At 40.9% G+C, this 19,802-nt stretch overlaps 1 protein-coding gene and 1 long non-coding RNA gene across 4 annotated transcripts in view; one reads left to right on the plus strand and one right to left on the minus strand.

The window, feature by feature from the left end:
- The window catches only part of LOC106572354 (6-phosphofructo-2-kinase/fructose-2,6-bisphosphatase 2), a 31,912-nt gene that overhangs the window by 4,173 nt on the left and 7,937 nt on the right, over nt 1–19,802 (plus strand). For all 3 annotated transcript variants that reach the window (XM_014146413.3, XM_014146414.3, XM_014146415.3), the window contains 12 exons: nt 921–1,017; nt 3,094–3,160; nt 3,302–3,376; nt 3,486–3,542; nt 3,658–3,782; nt 13,361–13,568; nt 14,215–14,361; nt 14,463–14,567; nt 14,654–14,783; nt 15,521–15,583; nt 15,685–15,749; nt 19,374–19,574. In XM_014146413.3, coding sequence (XP_014001888.1) covers nt 921–1,017; nt 3,094–3,160; nt 3,302–3,376; nt 3,486–3,542; nt 3,658–3,782; nt 13,361–13,568; nt 14,215–14,361; nt 14,463–14,567; nt 14,654–14,783; nt 15,521–15,583; nt 15,685–15,749; nt 19,374–19,574 — 1,340 coding nt within the window. The remainder of the gene's footprint in view (nt 1–920; nt 1,018–3,093; nt 3,161–3,301; nt 3,377–3,485; nt 3,543–3,657; nt 3,783–13,360; nt 13,569–14,214; nt 14,362–14,462; nt 14,568–14,653; nt 14,784–15,520; nt 15,584–15,684; nt 15,750–19,373; nt 19,575–19,802) is intronic.
- On the minus strand, nt 884–15,906 carry LOC123727328 (uncharacterized). Its single transcript, XR_006759253.2, has 3 exons — nt 15,735–15,906; nt 14,508–14,767; nt 884–1,051 (listed from the first exon to the last, which is right to left on the minus strand). It is a non-coding gene; the product is annotated as an uncharacterized LOC123727328 (long non-coding RNA).

Genomic DNA, 19,802 nt, shown 5'->3' on the forward strand with positions numbered 1-19,802 from the left:
CTATACTGTATTTAAATTTGTTCCAGAACCTTCCAACCGGTAGATAAACATTGAAGCCACACGTTCCTCATTCTTTATATCACTGTATTCAATCCAATCATAATCCTCTATACCAGTGGTTTTCAACCGGTGTGCCGTGAGGAATTCTCCAGTTTCGAACACTCACTTAGAAATGTGACCTGTGGTATGAACATGGATTTTTGACTTGGGGGCACCAGTGTCACTCAAATAGTACATCTGTATCGTTCTTTCAAGGTCTGTACGCTCAGGCTGTTACAGGCTTATTATACATTTGTATAATTTGAGGCGTGCACATCACGAGCGAAGTCATTTGTATCATTTTACTTCGCCTGTGAGAACCATTAGCACAGGCAAGTCGGACTAGGCTGAACTTTACCACAGCCTCTGGCATAGAAACAAACAGAGCATAGCTTTATGTCCGTGGTTGCACCTTTAAAATGCAGAAAACTGCTTGTCTCTATCCCAAACCTTTTAAACCTAAAGACCTATTTTAATGCTCTTAAAGGGGTACACACAAATTATATAAATCTATAAATATACTTTTTTTTACGGGAAATGGATCATTTGCAGTGTGCATCAGATGAGATGGAGGTCATCACCACTAAATACATTAATAAGGCCATTTTTAAGTGTTTTTATCCCATCAAGGTGTGCCACAGTTTAAAAAAAGTTTGGGAACCACTGCTCTATACGATGTGTAAAATAATTCCTTTGTGTAGACCACTAACAAAGGATTTCTTTTGTGTAGAAATATTTATAGTGAAGGATGTCATTGAACTGCAATGCTGCAGAACCTGTTTGTCTTCCTGACACTGTTCAGTAGAATGTCACATGGTTTACAAGAACATGTCGTGCCTTTCACCTGAGGCTTATGATGATGGTCCTGTATTGTGTTGCAGTGTTCAACCTTGGAGTCTACAGACGAGAGGCTGTAAAAGCCTACAAATCCTATGACTTCTTCAGACATGACAACGAGGAGGCCATGGAAATCAGGAAGTGAGTGCTCCTCCTCCCCTCTGTGTTTTTGGACCTGTGGCAGAAGAATTTGGTTGTTTTGATGAGTTAAACAGTTTGCAGTAACCCTTTTTTCTATAATATGCCCTCCATGTTTTTCACAGCCCCAGGCAGGTGTTTTCTGTATTTACAAGGCCCCGACTAGATATAAACAATTCATGTAATTATGTTTTAAGTAGTGCACATAGTTAGTCACCTGGCAGCCTGTCATTTTCCTAGTCTCTCATTTTAGTATTTAGTGCTAGCTGCTAGACCAACAGTTATAATACTTGTTATAAGCGTTATATGAACCCTATAATATATTATAATAGGGCTTGTAATATGTTATGTATCTCTATGCTGTACATTTTAACAGATTGAACATAAATGTTACTAAGGCGTAATGGGGTCGTCTTACAATGCGTTATAGCCACATAGTGCATAATATCCATTGGCTTTAAAACCTGTTGAGGACAGACGTTCCGCTAGCGGAACCCCTAGCCAACAGCCAATGGCATCGCACAGCGCGAAATACAAAACCAACTAAAATACCACAATTCAATTTTCTCAAACAATCAACTATTTTACACCATTTTAAAGATAAGACTCTCGTTAATCTAACCACATTGTCCGATTTCAAAAAGGCTTTACAGCGAAAGCAAAACATTAGATTATGTCAGGAGAGTACCCAGCCCAAAAATAATCACACAGCCATTTTCAAAGCAAGCATATATGTCACAAAAACCAAAACCACAGCTAAATGCAGCACTAACCTTTGATCTTCATCAGATGACACTCCTAGGACATTATGTTATACAATACATGCATGTTTTGTTCAATCAAGTTCATATTTATATCAAAAACCAGCTTTTTACATTAGCATGTGACGTTCAGAACTAGCATACCCACCGCAAACTTCCGGTGAATTTACTAAATTACTCATGATAAACGTTCACAAAATACATAACAATTATTTTAAGAATTATAGATACAGAACTCCTTTATGCAATCGTGGTGTCAGATTTTAAAATAGCTTTTCGGCGAAAGCACATTTTGCAATATTCTGAGTACATAGCTCGGCCATCACGGCTAGCTATTTTGACACCCACCAAGTTTGGGACAACCTAAACTCGAAAAATTGGATTACCTTTGCTGTTCTTCGTCAGAATGCACTCCCAGGACGTATACTTCAACAACAAATGTTGTTTTGGTTCCAAATAATCCATAGTTATATTCAAATACCTCAGTTTTGTTCCTGTGTTCAGGTCACTATCCGAAGAGTGACGAGCGAGCGCATTTCGTGACAAAAAAAATTCAAAATATTCCATTACCGTACTTAGAAGCATGTCAAACGCTGTTTAAAATCAATTTTTATGCTATTTTTCTCGTAAAATAGCGATAATATTCCAACCGGGCAACGTTGTATTCATTCAAAGGCTGAAAGAAAAAAATTGAGTAGTCTCGTGGCCGCGCATCTCCAGTGTCACTGTCCCCAGGCTGACCGCTCACAAATTCTGCTGCTGTTCTTCGCCCAGAGACAGCAGACACCCCATTCCACTTTCTGGCGGCTTTAGAGAGCCAATGGAAGCCTTAGAAAATGTCACGTTACAGCACAGATGCTGTATTTTCGATAGAGATGCAACAGAAGGACAACAAATTGTCAGACAGGGCACTTCCTGTATGGAATCTTCTCAGGTTTTGGCCTGCCATATGAGTTCTGTTATACTCACAGACACCATTCAAACAGTTTTAGAAACTTTAGTGTTTTTACATTTACATTTACATTTTAGTCATTTAGCAGACGCTCTTATCCAGAGCGACTTACAGTAGTGAATGCATACATTTCATTTTCATTTCATACAATTTTTTTCTTTCTTTATTTTTTTTTTTCTATCCAAATCTACTAATTATATGCATATTCTAGTTTCTGGGCAGGAGTAGTAACCAGATTAAATCGGGTACGTTTTTTATCCGGCCGTGAAAATACTGCCCCCTATCCCAAAGAAGTTAATTGAAGTGTTACAGATTTTTCTTTTAAATTGATGTGGATTACTGAAGTGGGTCACTGTGTTCCTACAGGCGGTGTGCTCTGGTAGCTCTGCGGGATGTCAAAGCTTATCTGACTGAGGAGGGGGGCCAGATCGCTGTGAGGATCTACTCTTTGCTCTTTATGTTTTGAGTAATTGGAGATAAAATAGTGATATAAAACTGAAAGACAAGCTTACTTTTAGATATCAGTGACATGTGATTGATTTATTTTACATGTTTACTGTCTTATGTCTTTCAGGTCTTTGATGCCACAAACACCACCCGAGAGAGGAGAGAATTAATCCTTAGTTTTGCAAAGGAACGTGCTTACAAGGTCAGTTTCATGTTATGCATGTTACAAGGGTTAGGTATAGAAACTATTCTCAATTGTTATTGTCAATGGTTTGTTGAAGTGGGTCTTCATAGATTGGTCTCTTTTGCAGGTGTTTTTTGTGGAGTCATTGTGCGACGACCCTGATGTCATTGCTGCTAATGTTATGGTAAATTAACTTACATGTTAAAAAAACATGAGTACTACTTCTCGTTAAAACATTCTCTAATCTTCAAGGTATTTCCACACTTTAAGTCTTGTGCACCACACTCTCTCCTCCCCAGGATGTGAAGGTATCCAGTCCAGACTACCCAGAGAGACACAGAGAGAGTGTGATGGAGGACTTCCTGAAGAGAATAGAATGTTATAAAGTGACGTACCAACCATTAGACCCAGATGAAAATGACAGGTAAGACATTCTGCTGAGTTCTCTCTTTTAAATGGTTAATTGATTAATTTTGTCAGTCATGCATTTGCATTTAAAAACCTTTTACAAGAGTTCCAGTTTGTCCAGTAGGTGGAGACAGCACGCAAGGTTGACAAAGGTTGTTTTTCAGTTATGGCCTGCTTGGTGGCCACATTGACTCATCATATCATTGGTCTGATTTCCAGTTCTGATTCTCCTGATAGAAACCGTTTCTTGTTCGTTGGTCATTATTGCTATTCCACCATAGTATTTGTTTTAGATCATATGAAGTCCCTTCTAAAACAATACACAAACAACCATACATTTTTACCATCCAAGCTTGACCAGACTTTTGTTTTGTGGCAGGAGAGAGGTTTGGTATATTTCAAAGATTTATTTTTAGCCAAATATAATCTGCCTCAAATTAATATTTCCCGCTTTTTTCAAGCTTGTAATTTTGTTCATTCTCACCTTCCTACTTTTCCTCAATCACCTGCTAACACGCTATTAGAAGGGATCTTGTTGCCCCTGCAGATCCAGAGAATTCTCATTTCGAGACTATGCGATGTTATTATAATTTCAATGTTTTATTTAACCAGGCAAGTCAATTAAGAACATTGTAAATAACAATGATGCCTGGCAAGAGGCAAAAGGCCTTCTGTGGGGATGGGGGCTGTGGTAGAATAAAAACTGACAACACAGAGAGAAGACACTGGCAACAGAGCAAATACAACAGCAAACAAACAGTGGTGTGTGCGTGCATGTGCATGTGCATGAGTAGTAAAACAACTCTCTTCCTTACATAAGGCAGAGCAAATTCGTGACAACTAGAAACGTGTTTCAACAACCTGTTCATCTACTTGTCATTTGAACTCTTTCTGGGACACCAGGCCCTGGAGTTTTAGGTTGGCTTGGAGGGGCCTAATGAAAGGGCCTTTTTTCCCAGTTCAAATTTTTGGGACTCTTAGCATAAAACAAGAAGATTGAGATCTGAGCTTGTATGTTTTCATTTCAAACCAGCAAAGAGTTCTGGCGTAATAAATAAGAATGTACCAGTGTTTGAGACTGCGTGTTGCTAGTGATCAAATCAAATTGTATTGGTCACATACACGCGTTTAGCAGATGTTATTGCGGGTGTAGCGAAATGCTTGTCCACCCGACAGCACTGTAGAGATCAATGGTGAGTTAGACGGTTCTGATTGGTGACAAAACGAAGGGCTTCATGATAGTCGAGAGCCTTCAGTGTAGAGCTTGAGGCTTTCACATAAATAGTATCACCATAGTCAAATACAGAAATAAAAGTACAATGGATCAACTATTTTTCTGGCGACAAAGGAAAAGCAAGCTTTGTGTAATAAAACCCAATACACAGGTTGAGTTTCCTGACAAGGTTTTCTACATGGGTGGTGAAGCTGAACTTTTCAACCACCCAAACTCCCAGCTATTTGTACATTTTGACTTGCTCTATATAATTTCCTTCCAAGGTAGTAATTACATGGTTTTCAGAGTGTTTAGTATTGGAAAATACCATGCATTTTGTTTTAAAGGAATTCAAAACAAGCCTCAAATTTTACAGATTCTGTTGAATGATGTTAAAATGCAACTCTAATTTAGGGCACAGTGAACATAATTCAAAACCTTCAAAGTTGCTGTGATAGGTTTCAGGTCTGGCTACAGCACTAATTGCATACCACTCAAAATATTGTTATCCATGACGTTGGCCTTACGTAAGGTTTCAACCACTTCCGACTTCGCCAGATGAGGTTTCGCCCCCATTCATTTTCCGCGGGAGCACACGGAGAAATGCGCAGGGGATTATGGGAAGGTGAGTGACGCGGTCCCTGCTTGCGGCGCGATAGATTTTTTTTTTTATATATATATTTTTTGCGATAGAAAAAGTTTAGCTCTGCCCTACTTTATACAAATTTCGAGCCGCTGCCGCTAACCAATCATGTGAGGAGCAAATGTTTGTGAAAACCTGTTCACGAAGCTTAGTAACGCCTGTCATTAGTTACGCACAAACAAAACATATGGAGGATAGCCAATCATTGCAGTGTCATGTTTTCCAATTCAATATGATTTTACTTTGCTAGAAAACAACAGACAAAATCACAAGCTCAAGGGCATGGAGGAGGATTGCAGAGCTTTATGGTGGGTGAAGCGAGATTTGCACAACCATGTTTGCTTGTGCTGTAGCCATGAACATTAAGCAACATAAACCTCAGAACTGTGATCAAAGATTAAATTGTGAAATTTGCCCACCAAAGGATGGGAATCGCCAGTAACATGCAATGTAACATTGTAAATGATACACTAGGCATGAATTTCCATTTAATATGCTACGAATTGGATTATGGTATCTTAACTTTATGATTCCAATTTGTACGTCGCTCTGGATAAGAGCGTCTGCTAAATTACGTAAATGTACAAATGTAAATGTAGCTTATGGCTCCTTCATTATACTGGTGTCATGACATTGTTGATAGCTCACTTCCTGTAAAATACACCAATGGGTACTTTGGGTAAAGGAAATTGTGGCTTTGACTTGCAAACATTGTTGTGCAAATCTCTCTCAACCCATCAATGTCTCTGCAATCCTCCTCCGTGCCATTGCCCTTCAGAATTCGTCTCTGTGTTCTAAAATAATTCTCAGCAAATAAACGAGGTAGAATTACAACTCTCCCCACACAACATTATTTCCCATTTTGATATTTTTACTAGCCTACAAATTGGCAGCTCCTTATTTTCATGTACAGTAGTGTACCTAGAATACAAGGGTTGGATTTGCACTGAACAATTTCATGTCAGAAGAATAATGTAGAAAATCGGGTTTATGGTTAGCCTCATACATTATCTACTGGTGTAATTTTAGATTGTAGAGCACACAACTGGACATAAACATAATGTTCATTTGAGAAAGCAAAACAGAAACAGACAAATTAGAGACAGAGGCCCTTCGCACCTTTTTATTGCAGAATTGTGATCTGTGATGAAAGAACTTTGACACTAGTTCATCTTGAATAATGTTTAAGTGAACAATTTAAAACAAGTGTAAACACTTTACTTCAATGAATCAATATTGAATTCATCAAAATATAATTTCAAAAATGTACAAATAATGTAACCTGTTTGTAAATGTTAGACATCTTAGTAAGTAGGCGATTTATTACTAAAGCATAATTTCAGGTGAACAAAAAAGTCCATACCAGAGGTGGCCAACCTTGCTCCACTCCCTGATCTACTGGGTGAGCAGGCTTCTATTCCAGCCCAGCAATAATACACATCAAGTCATTAGGTTTGATAAGTTGAATCAGGTGTGTTAGTGCTGGGCTGTAACAGAAGCCTGCATACCTGCAGGAGAAGGATTGGCCTGCTACAGTTGTAATACGTTTGTAGCCTACATTGTGTGTGACTTTTTAACTGTATTGTTGTATACAACATTTGCTAACATAAGCACACATGCAACCCATGGCATACAAGAATGTGCCAGCAGTCTCTTGGGACATTCACTGGGACCTCTTCATCTGCAGACAGGCTTTTGCAGCTCTCCATATCTAATAACAGACATAACAAAGAAAGATCCCTGACTATCATCTCTCTGTCTGTCTTCATAGTGTTCCTCTCTAGGGACTAAAACTGGAGAATATTTGCGTAATGTCATCCCTCAACGTGCCCAATCTAACAAGTACAGCTATTCTCTTTCCTGACAGCTAGAGCAGAACATCCTCTCACCCTCTTCTGTTATAACACTCTTCCAATGCATTTGGAGCGAGGTTTTTAATTTAAAATAAACCTACATCAAGATAACTTCATATTAGCTTGTTAACTAGCTGTCGTATGTACATTCAAAAAATGTATTCAATTCTGTTTTATTAGCTAGCTAGTTACAGCAGGCTACTGTGTGTAGGCTAATGAGCTGCTTGTTAGCTAACTAGGTATTACATAGATTCTTGAGTTGATCAGTTGGATGTCCACCAGTCTAGGTTCAGGTCATCCATAAGCAAAAATTCTGATTTGACGTGATAATAATTCTAAAATACAGTCCAGAGAGCCAGCAATAGCAGATGGCGGTAACAGGAGAACAATATTTAAGTATGCACTAGGATTAATATTCAAAGCTAGATATTTTGGTGAAGTCAGAATGGTAGCCGAAAACGTATCTTTTATGTGTATATAGCAACACCACCACGATCAGACCGAAAAACATTGTAACCAATGTCAGTGATAGATTTTTTTTGAGCCAGGTTTCAGAAGGCATAAATACATCTGGGTCTGCTGTTTTACCCAAATATTCACAAAATCATGTTTCAGAAGAAGATGTCTTACATTTATGAGCAGAAACCTCAGACAATTCAGACTTTTTAATTCAGATGGGGTAGAAATGTCAGGACCTGGGTTAAATTGCACATTTCCTGATAGTAAATGCAGCAAAATAATGGCACCATACACGCTGTCTGCCATCTGCCCAGTACAGTTTAAACCAGGAATCATCCCTGAAGAGCACACTTCTCCAGCGTGCCGGTGAGCATTTGCCCACTGAAGTCGGTTACCACGCCGAACTGCAGTCAGGTCAAGACCCTGGTGAGGATGACAAGCACGCAGATGAGCTTCCCTGATACGTTTTTTGACAGTTGGTGTAGAAATTCTTTGGTTGTGCAAACCCACATTTTCATCAGCTCTCCGGATGGCTGTTCTCAGACGATCCCTCAGGTGAAGAAGCCAGTTACACGTGGTTGTGAGGCCGGTTGGACATACTGCCAAAACTTGAGACGTGTTGTGTGAGACAACTGCACATTTTAGTGGCCTTTTGTTGTCCTCAGTACAAGGTGCACCTGTGTTTTTTTTTTTTTCTCTTATTTTTTCACCATTATTTAACCAGGTTGGCTAGTTGAGAACAGGTTATTATTTACAACTGCGACCTGGCCAAGATGAAGCAAAGCAGTTCAACACATACAACAACACAAAGTTACACATGGAATAAACAAACATGCAGTGAATAATACAGTAGGGAAAAAAGTATATATATTGTGTGCAAATGAGGTAAGGCAATAAATAGGCCATGGTGGCGAAGTAATTACCATATAGCAATTAAACACTGGAATGGTAGATGTGCAGAAGATTAATGTGCAAGTAGAGATACTGGGGTGCAAAGGAGCAAGATTAATAAATACAGTATGGGGATGAGGTAGTTGGATGGGCTATTTACAGATCGGCTATGTACAGGTGCAGTGATCTGTGAGCTGCTCTGACAGCTGGTGCTTAAAGCTAGTGAGGGAGCTATGTCTCCAGCTTCAGTGATTTTTGCAGTTCGTTCCAGTCATTGGCAGCAGAGAACTGGAAGGAAAGGCGGCCAGAAGAGGAATTGGCTTTGGGGGTGACCAGTGAGATATACCTGCTGGAGCGTGTGCTATGGGTGCTGCTATGGTGACCAGTGAGCTGAGATTAGGCGGGGCTGTACCGAGCAAAGACTTGTAGATGACCTGGAGCCAGTGGGTTTGGCAACGAGTATGAAGCGAGGGCCAGCCAACGAGAGCGTACAGGTTGCAGTGGTGGGTAGTATATGGGGCTTTGCTGACAAAACGGATGGCACTGTGATAGACTGCATCCAATTTGTTGAGTAGAGTGTTGGAGGCTATTTTGTAAATGACATCGCCGACGTCAAGGATCGGTAGGATGGTCAGTTTTACGAGGGTATGTTTGGCAGCATGAGTGAAGGATGCTTTGTTGCGAAATAGGAAGCCGATTCTAGATTTAATTTTGGATTGGAGATGTTTAATGTGAGTCTGGAAGGAGAGTTTACAGTCTAACCAGACACCTAGGTTTTTGCAGTCGTCCACATGTTCTAAGTCAGAACCGTCCAGAGTAGTGATGCTGGACGGGCGGGCAGGTGCGGGCAGCAATCAATTGAAGAGCATGCATTTAGTTTTACTTGCATTTAAGAGCAGTTGGAAGCCACGGAAGGAGAGTTGTATGGCATTGAAGCTCGTCTGGAGGTTAGTTAACAGTGTCCAAAGAAGGGCCAGAGGTATACAGAATGGTGTCGTCTGCGTAGAGGTGGATCAGAGAATCACCAGCAGCAAAAGCGACATCATTGATGTATACAGAGAAGAGAGTCAGCCCGAGAATTGAACCCTGTGGCACCTCCATAGAGACTGCCAGAGGTTCGGACAACAGGCCCTCCGAATTGACACAATGAACTCTATCTGAAAAGTAGTTGGTGAGGCAATCATTTGAGAAACCAAGGCTGTTGAGTCTGCCGATAAGAATGTGGTGATTGACAGTCGAAAGCCTTAGCCAGGTTGATGAATACGGCTGCACAGTATTGTCTCTTATCAATGGCGGTTATGATAACGTTTAGAACCTTGAGCGTGGCTGAGGTGCACCCATGACCAGCTCTGAAACCAGATTGCATAGCGGAGGAGGTACGATGGGATTCGAAATGGTCGGTAATCTGTTTGTTAACCTCTCTTGGGTAGGGGGCAGTATTTTCACCTCCGAATAAAAAGTGTGCCCAAAGTAAACTGCCTGTTACTCAGGCCCAGAAGCTAGGATATGCACATAATATATTGGTAGATTTGGATAGAAAACACTCCAAAGTTTCTAAAACTGTTCAAATAATGTCTCTGAGTATAACAGAACTGATATGGCAGGCGAAACCCTGAGGACAAACCATCCAGGGGGGGGAAAATGAGGTCATAGGATTTTCCAGTTATTTTCTATGGGATACCCTTATTGGGGCGGCAGGGTAGCATAGTGGTTAGAGCGTTGGGCTAGTAACTGAAAGGTTGCAAGTTCGAATCCCCGAGCTGAAATGGTACAAATCTTTCGTTCTGCCCCTGAACAAGGCAGTTAACCCACTGTTCCTAGGCCGTCATTGAAAATAAGAATTTGTTCTTAACTAACTTGCCTAGTTAAATAAAGGTAAAATAAAAAATTATTAGGAACCTGGTTGCAGTTCCTATGGCTTCCACTAGATGTCAACAGTCTTTAGAAATTGTTAGATTTTTTTCTTTTGAGAAATAAAGAAGTAGTCCTATTCATTGTAAGTGTCAATCCAGGTGGACTCTACTTTTTTGGTGCGTGTGTACTGGGGCGCGCTTCATGTGTTTTTATCCGGTATTAGAAACAGTTTATTCCCTCTTAAATTTGATCGATTATTTACGTTTTAGGGTACCTGAGGTTGGATTAGGAACGTTGTTTGGACCAAGTTTACAGGTAACTTATTAGATACTTTGCAGGCATGTTGGGCGAGTTGAAACCGGTGTATTTCTGAATCAAATGCGCCAAATAAATGGACATTTTTGGGACATAAAGAAGGACATGATTGAACAAAAGGACCATTTGTGATGTTTCTGGGACATTTTGGCGTGCCAACAGAAGAAGATCTTCAAAGGTAATACATTAATTATATCGCTATTTCTGATTTTTGTGGCTCACCTGCCTGGTTGAAATATGATTTTCATGTGTTTGTATGCCAGGCGCTGTCCTCAGACAATCGCATGGTTTGCTTTCGCCGTAAAGCCTTTTTGAAATCTGACACAGCGGCTGGATTAACAAGAAGTTGAGCTTTATTTTGATGTATAACACATATATTTTCAAGAATGTTAAATATTTGAATTTGGTATTTTTGAATTTCGCGCTCTGCAATTTCACCGGATGTTGGCCAGGTGGGACGCTACCGTCCCACCTGGCCATAAGAAGTTAACATGGCTTTCGAAGACCTTAGAAAGGCAGGGTAGGATAGATATAGGTCTGTAGCAGTTTGGGTCTAGAGTGTCTCCCCCTTTGAAGACAGGGATGACCGCGGCTGCTTTCCAATGTTTGGGAATCTCAGACGATACGAAAGAGAGGTTGAACAGGCTAGTAATGGGGCTGCAACAATTTCGGCAGATCATTTTAAAAAGAGAGGGTCCAGATTGTCTAGCCCGGCTGATTTGTAGGGCGTCCAGATTTTGCAGCTCTTTCAGAACATCAGCTATCTGGATTTGGGTGAAGGAGAAATGGGGGAGGCTTGGGCGAGTTGCTGTGTTGGGTGCGGGGCTGCACATTGCACTCCACGAGGAGCCTGCCTGTTACGCAAATGCAGTAAGAAGCCAAGGTAAGTTGCTAGCTAGCATTAAACTTATCTTATAAAAAACAAATCAATCAATCATTATCACTAGTTAACTACACATGGTTGATGATATTACTTGTTTATCTAGCCTGTCCTGCGTTGCATATAATCGATGCGGTGTGCATTCGCAAAAAAAGGACTGTCGTTGCTCCAACGTGTACCTAACCATAAACATCAATGTCTTTCTTAAAATCAATACACAAGTATATATTTTTAAACCTGCATATTTAGCTAAAAGAAATCCAGGTTAGCAGGAAATATTAACCAGGTGAAATTGTCTCACTTCTCTTGCGTTCATTGCACGCAATGTCAGGGTATATACAACAGTTTGGGCCGCCTGGCTCGTTGCGAACTAATTTGCCAGAATTTTACGTAATTATGACATAACATTGAAGGTTGTGCAATGTAACAGGAATATATACACTTAAGGATGCCACCCGTTAGATAAAATACGGAACGGTTCCGTATTTCACCGAAAAAATTAACGTTTTGTTTTCAAGATGATAGTTTCCGGATTCGACCATATTATTGACCTAAGGCTCGTATTTCTGTGTTTTTATTATATTATAATTAAGTCTGATTTGATATTTGATAGAGCAGTTTGACTGAGCGGGGGTAGGCACCAGCAGGCTCATAAGCATTCATTCAAACAGCACTTTTGTGCGTTTTACCAGCAGCTCTTCGCAATTCTTCAAGCATTGCGCTGTTTATGACTTCAAGCCTATCAACTCCCAAGATTAGGCTGGTGTAACCGATGTGAAATTGCTAGCTAGTTAGCCTGGTGCGCGCTAATAGCGTTTCAAATGTGACTCGCTCTGAGACTTGGAGTAGTTGTTCCCCCTGCTCTGCATGGGTAACGCTGCTTCGAGGGTGGCTGTTGTCGATGTGTTCCTGGTTTGAGCCCAGGTAGGAGCGAGGAGAGGGACGGAAGCTATACTGTTACACTGGCAATACTAAAGTGCCTATAAGAACATCCAATAGTCAAAGGTATATGAAATACAAATCGTATAGAGAGAAACAGTCCTATAATAACTACAACCTAAAACTTCTTACCTGGGGAAAATTGAAGACTCATGTTAAAAGGAACCACCAGCTTTCATATGTTCTCATGTTCTGAGCAAGGAACTTAAACGTTAGCTTTTTTACATGGCACATATTGCACTTCTACTTTCTTCTCCAACACTTTGTTTTTGCATTATTTAAACCAAATTGAACATGTTTCATTATTTATTTGAGGCTAAATTGATAGTATTTATGTATTATATTAAGTTAAAATAAGTGTTCATTCAGTATTGTTGTAATTGTCATTATTACAACAACAAAAAATAATAGGCATCGGCTTTTTTTTGGTCCTCCAATAATCGGTATCGGCGTTGAAAAATCATAATCGGTCGACCTCTAGTGTGCATGGGATAAAGATGCAATCAGGTCACACATCTTGACCTCCAGTCTAACCTCTGACCCCTAGGGACCTGTCCTTCATCCAGGTCATCAATGTTGGCCGGAGCTTCCTGGTCAACAGGGTGCAGGACTACATCCAGAGCAAGATCGTGTACTACCTCATGAACATCCACGTGCACTCTCACTCTATCTACCTGTGTCGGCACGGAGAGAGCGACTACAACGTGGAGGGACGCATCGGGGGCGACGCAATGCTGTCTGTTCAAGGGAAAAAGGTACCCCGACTTCTCTTTTAAGTATATCAATACAAGTAGAGTCAAATTGTGCTAGCTCTTGCTATGTTGCTCTGTATTCTATGTTCACTGAGTGTACAAAACATTAGAAACACCTGCTCTTTCCATGACAGACTGACCAGGTGAAAGCTATGATCCCTTATTGATGTCACCTGCTAAATCCACTTCGATCAGTGTAGATGAAGGGGAGGAGGCAGGTTAAAGAATAATTTTTAAGCCTTGAGCCAATTGAGACATGGATTGTGTATGTGTGCCATTGAGGGTAAATGGGGAAGACAAAAGATTGAAGTGGCTTTGAACGGGGTATGGTAGTAGGTGCCAGGCGCACCGGTTTGTGACAAGAACTGTAACACTACTGGGTTTCCGTTTCCCGTGTGTATCAAGACTGGTCCACCACCCAAAGAACATCCAGCCAACTTGACACAACTGTGGGAAGCATTGGAGTCAACATGGGCCAGAATCCCTGTGGAACTCCTTGTTGAGTCCATGCCCTGACAAATTGAGGCTGTTCTGAGGGCAAAAGGGGGTGCAACTCAATATTAGGAAGGTGTTCTTAAATCACTCACTATGACATCTCCCTCTTACGTACAATATTAAACCTACTATGCCTATTCTAATCCTCTCTCAGTTTGCTGGAGCTCTGAAGGGTTTTGTGGAGGAGCATGGTCTGTCAGACCTAAAGGTGTGGACCAGCCAGCTGAGACGGACCATCCAGACTGCTGAGGAGCTTGGGGTGCCCTATGAACAGTGGAAGATACTCAACGAGATCGATGCAGTCAGTACTACAGTGCACTAATGACCCATAGACAAAACATGGTAGTGGTTACATTGTTAAATAATGATTGTCTTTTAAAATGACATATTTCTGTGTCTCAGGGTGTGTGTGAGGAGATGACCTATGATATAATCGAGAAAACCTACCCTGAGGAGTTTTCCTTGAGAGACCAGGACAAGTACCACTACCGCTACCCAGGGGGAGAGGTAATTCTTCCTTTCTTCTCTACAGAGATCTATCTGGCCTATTAATCTGAGTGATTGAGCTCAGTTTGTCCCTCCCCTCTCCATAGTCCTACCAGGACCTAGTGCAGAGGTTAGAGCCGGTCATCATGGAGCTGGAGAGACAAGGCAACGTGCTGGTCATCTGCCACCAGGCTGTCATGCGATGCCTGCTCGCTTACTTCCTGGATAAGAGTGCCGGTACAAACACACAATCTCATTTATATAAACAGACATGGAGATTCACAGATAGACACAGCCCTGTGTTAGGAAACTCATTTACTTTGGCTAGGATACAAACACACTCCTCTTAATTTACATCTGCTTGTTTTGAGTGAAAAAACACTTGCTCATGTTCATCCTGGATGAAACAGGACAGAAATAAAAGTCCAATAACATTTTATTTGTCACATGTGCCAAATACTTAGTGAAATGCTTACTTACAAGCCCTTAACCAACAATGCATTTTTTTGTAAAACTGCATGTTTTGTGTAACAAATAGTGAGGCTATATACAGAGGGTCCTGGTACAGAGTCGATGTGCGGTGGCACCGGTTAGTCGAGGTAATTAAGTTGAGGCTAAACAATGTCGCATGGCCCTCAAAGGTCTGCCAAGTCAGGAGCAAAAGTGGTTTGTGCCTAAAAGAGCATTTTAAACGCTAGTAAAGTCTGTCTGCCACAGCTCGCCCACACTGTGACTGGGCATTGGGCACCTCTGACTGTCACTGCCCGATCCCAGATGTCATTAAAGGGAAGTAATGCAATCTATTGAGTAATGATATCATCTAATCTAAATATAATCCCTGAAAAATAAATATGTATCATTAACTGTCATGTTTCATTGAAATGCATAAGATTGAGTTGTCTTGAGATGATTCATAGATCTCACGTGTAATGTTCTAAGTGAAGTCATTGGCATTCTTGTTTCTGTTGGCACAGATGACCTGCCCTACTTGAAGTGTCCCCTCCACACGGTTTTAAAGCTCACCCCTGTGGCTTATGGTAGGATATCTCATCCAAGACTACCCTGTCTCAGAATCCACATATTTCTCCTCCCTCTCTCAAGTTAACATTGACTGTTATTCTCTCCTTCTCTCGGCCAGGTTGCAAAGTAGACATGTTTGACCTGAAAGTGAAGGCTGTAAACACTCACCGGGATAGGCCATTAGTGAGTTGATCTCCTTGCCATATCTCTGTTCAATCTACTGTACGTTCTTCTTCATTTCATAGGTTTATTTCCTGTATCCCTCTCGGTAACGGATGTGGCCAGTTCTGACCACTGATCCGAAGACTTTCCCTCCAGGGTCAGTTTGACAGTAAACAGCCGAGTCATTACCATCTGGCTGAGCTGGGGAGGTGTGGTTTGAAGAGTTCTATTTTGTAGGGAAATTGTTCTTGTAAAAAGCCAGAGCACCATCTCCACCCTCAACCACACAAAGGGCCTATTTCATGTCATGTAATCTAATCAGGAGATTCCCTGTGTTCTGGTTATACAGTACAGTACCTACAGAAATTATTCACATCCCTTTACTTTTTCCACATTTTGTTGTGTTACAGCCTGAATTTAAAATGGATTAAATAGTTGTTGTTTTTTTCTCACTGGCCTACACACACTACCCCATAATGTGAAAGTGGAATTATGTTTCTAGACATTTTTACAAATTAATTAAACATGAAAAACTGAAATGTCTTAAGTATTCTACCCCTTTTTGTTATGGCAAGCCTAAATAAGTTCAGTAGTAATAGTAAAAATGTGCTTAACAAGTCACAATAAGTTGCATAGACTCACTCTGTGCAATAATAATTTTTAATGACTACCTTATCTCTGTACCCCACACATACAAAAGGTCCCTCAGTCGAGAAGTGAATTTCAACACAGATTCAACCACAAAAACCAGGGAGGTTTTCCATTGCCTCGCAAAGAAGGGCACCTATTGGTAGATGTGAAATTGTTTATAAAAAGTAGACATTGAATATCCCTTTGAGCATGGTGAAGTTATTAATTACACTTTGAATGGTTTAGCAATACACCCATTCACATCAAAGATACAGGTTTCCTTCCTAACTCAGTTGCCGGAGGGGAAGGAAACCGCTCAGGGATTTCATCATGAGGCTAACGGTAACTTTTTAAAACCGTTACAGAGTTTAATGACTCAAACTGATGATGGATCAACAACATTGTAGTTACTCCCCAATTCTAACCTAATTGACAGAGTGAAAAGAAGGAAGCCTGTACAGAATACAAATATTCCAAAACATTCATCCTGTTTTAAACGAGGCACTGAAGTAATACTGCAAGATGTGGGACAGCAATTCCCTTTTTGTCCTGAATACGTGTCATGTTTGGGGCAAATCCAATAACACATTACTGAGTACCACTCTCCATATTTTCAAGCACAGTGGTGGCTGCATCATGTTATGGGTATGCTTGTAATCGTTAAGGACTGGAGAGTTTTTCAGGATGAAAAAGAAACTGAATGGAGCTAAGCACAGGCAAAGTCCTAGAGGAAAACCTGGTTTAGTGTGCATTCCACCAGAAACTGGGAGATGAATTCAGCTTGCAGCAGGACAATAACCTAAACACAAGGCCAAATCTATACTGGAGCTGCTTACCAGTAAGTTTTTCTTTATTTTTACTATTTTCTACATTGTAGAATAATAGGGAAGACATCAAAACAATGAAATAACTAATGGAATCATGTGGTAACCAACAAAGTGTTAAATATATTTGAGATTCTTCAAATAGCCACCCTTTGCCTTGATGATCGCTTTGCACACTCTTGGCATTCTCTCAACAGCTTCATGAGGTAGTCACCTGGAATGCATTTCAATTAACAGGTGTGCCTTGTTAAAAGTGAATTTGTGGAATTTCTTTCCTTAATGCGTTTGAGCCAATCAGTTGTGTTGTGACAAGGTAGGGGTGGTATACAGAAGATTGCCCTATTTGGTAAAAGACCAAGTCTATATTATGGCAAGAACAGCTCAAATAAGCAAAGAGAAACGATAGTCCATCATTGCTTTAAGACATGAAGGTCAGTCAATCCGGAAAATGTCAAGAACTTTTAAAGTTTCTTCAAGTGCTGTTGCAAAAACCATCAAGCTCTATGATGAAACTGGCTCTCATGAGGACCGCCACAGGAAAGGAAGACCCAGAGTTACCTCTGCTGAAGAGGATAAGTTCATTAGTTACCAGCCTCAGATTGCATCCCAAATAAATGCTTCAGGGTTCAAGTAACAGACGCATCTCAACATCAACTGTTCATAAGAGACTGCATGAATCAGGCCTTAATGGTCGAAGTGCTGCAAAGAAACCACTACTAATGGACACCAATAAGAAGAAGAAGAGACTTGCTTGGGGTAAAGAAAGACGTGCAATGGACATTAGACAGGTGGAAATCTGTCCTTTTGTCTGAGTCCAAATTAGATTTTTGGTTCCAACCGCCGTGTCTTTGTGAGACGCAAAGTAGGTCAACAGATGATCTCTGCATGTGTGGTTCCCACCGTGAAGCATGGAGGAGGTGGTGTGGGGGTGCTTTGCTGGTGACACTATCAGTTATTTATTTCGAATTCAAGGCACACTTAACCAGCATGGCTACCACAGCATTCTGCAGCGACGCACCATCCCATCTGGTTTGCGCTTAGTCCCACTATCATTTGTTTTTCAACAGGACAATGACCCACCACACAGGCTATGTAACGCCTATTTGACCAAGAAGGAGAGTGATGGAGTGCTGCATCAGATGACCTGGCCTCCAGTCACCCGACCTCAACCCAATTAAGAAGGTTTGGGATGAGTTGGACTGCAGAATGAAGGAAAAGCAGGCAACAAGTGCTCAGCATATGTGGTAACTCCTTCAAGACTGTTGGAAAGCATTCCAGGTGAAGCTGGTTGATAGAATGCCAAGAGTGTGCAAAGCTGTGATAAAGGGTTGCTACTTTGAATATGTATGTATATCTATCTATCTATATCATTATTTCATTCGTTTTGTTGTCTTCGCTATTATTCTACATTGTAGAAAATAAAAACAATTGAATGAGTAGGTGTCTCCAAACCTTTGACTGGTACTGTAAATCTACTTAAATCTATAGCAAGACCTGAAAATGGTTGTCTAGCAATGATCAATATACAATTTGACAAAGCTTGAAGAATTTTGAAAAGAATAATGGACAAATGTTTCACAATCCAGGTGTGGAAAGCTCTTACAGACTTACAAGACTCACAGCTGTAATCACTGCCAAAGGTGCTTCGACAAAGTATTCACTCAGGGGTGTGAATACTTATGTAAATGAGATATTTCTGTATTTTATTTTCAATAAATCTGCTAAAATTGTTTTCACTTTGTCATTATGGTGTTTTGTGTGTAGATGGGTGAGAAAAAAAAACATTTAATCAATTTTTAATTGTAACACAACAAAATGTGGAATAAGTCAAGGGGTATGAATATTTTCTGATGGGATTGTAGTTCTGGTGTGAACAGACCTCAGTGCTGTCCCCAGTACAGTGTGTTAACCAGATGTCCCTGGTGGTGTGGGCGTCACACTCATAAAAATGACCACACTGCCTTTTCCTGAGAATAGCCCTGTTAAATGGAGGGAGAATAACATGTCTGGGAAAGGAACCGCAACAGCGCCTTCAATCTTCTGTTTGTTCCAGCTGGATTGTTTTCACAAGAAGTGTAGCAAGCAAGGCGTCCCCCCCCCCCCCCCCCCACACACACACACACACACACACAGTGAAACATACTTTATTTCTCTCATTTCTGATTCTCTTTCCTTAATCTTCTCTCACCAGGATAAAGTCCGCAATGATGTCGTTCCTACCACATTCCTCCGGAGGAACAGTTTCACCCCGCTGTCCAGTCACGACCAGGTGAAGCGACCGCGCCTCTACAGCGCTGGCAACCTACCTCAATCTCGACGGCCCCTGGCCCCCTTTCTACCCAGCATGCAGTCCTTCGAGGACCCTGAGGGAGCAGAGTTGGCACAAAGCCAAGTTAGTGTTGTCTTTCTGTATGAATGTCTCGCTCTATTAAATATGTTTATGATGTTACTTATGTCCTTCAACTGAGACTCAGTGATATGACCTTTCCACAAGCAGTAGGATAAAGGTCAGTTACTGCAGGTAAGCACAATGCAAGACGATGATGCACTCCGAGTATCTGCACGGGTATCCTTCACGCTGCTGCAAGGCAATCGCTACAGGACCAAAACAATTTTGTCT

This window comes from Salmo salar, chromosome 15 (genome assembly GCF_965601325.2).
Source record: "Salmo salar chromosome 15, fSalSal1, whole genome shotgun sequence".
Taxonomy (NCBI): Eukaryota; Metazoa; Chordata; class Actinopteri; order Salmoniformes; family Salmonidae; genus Salmo; species Salmo salar.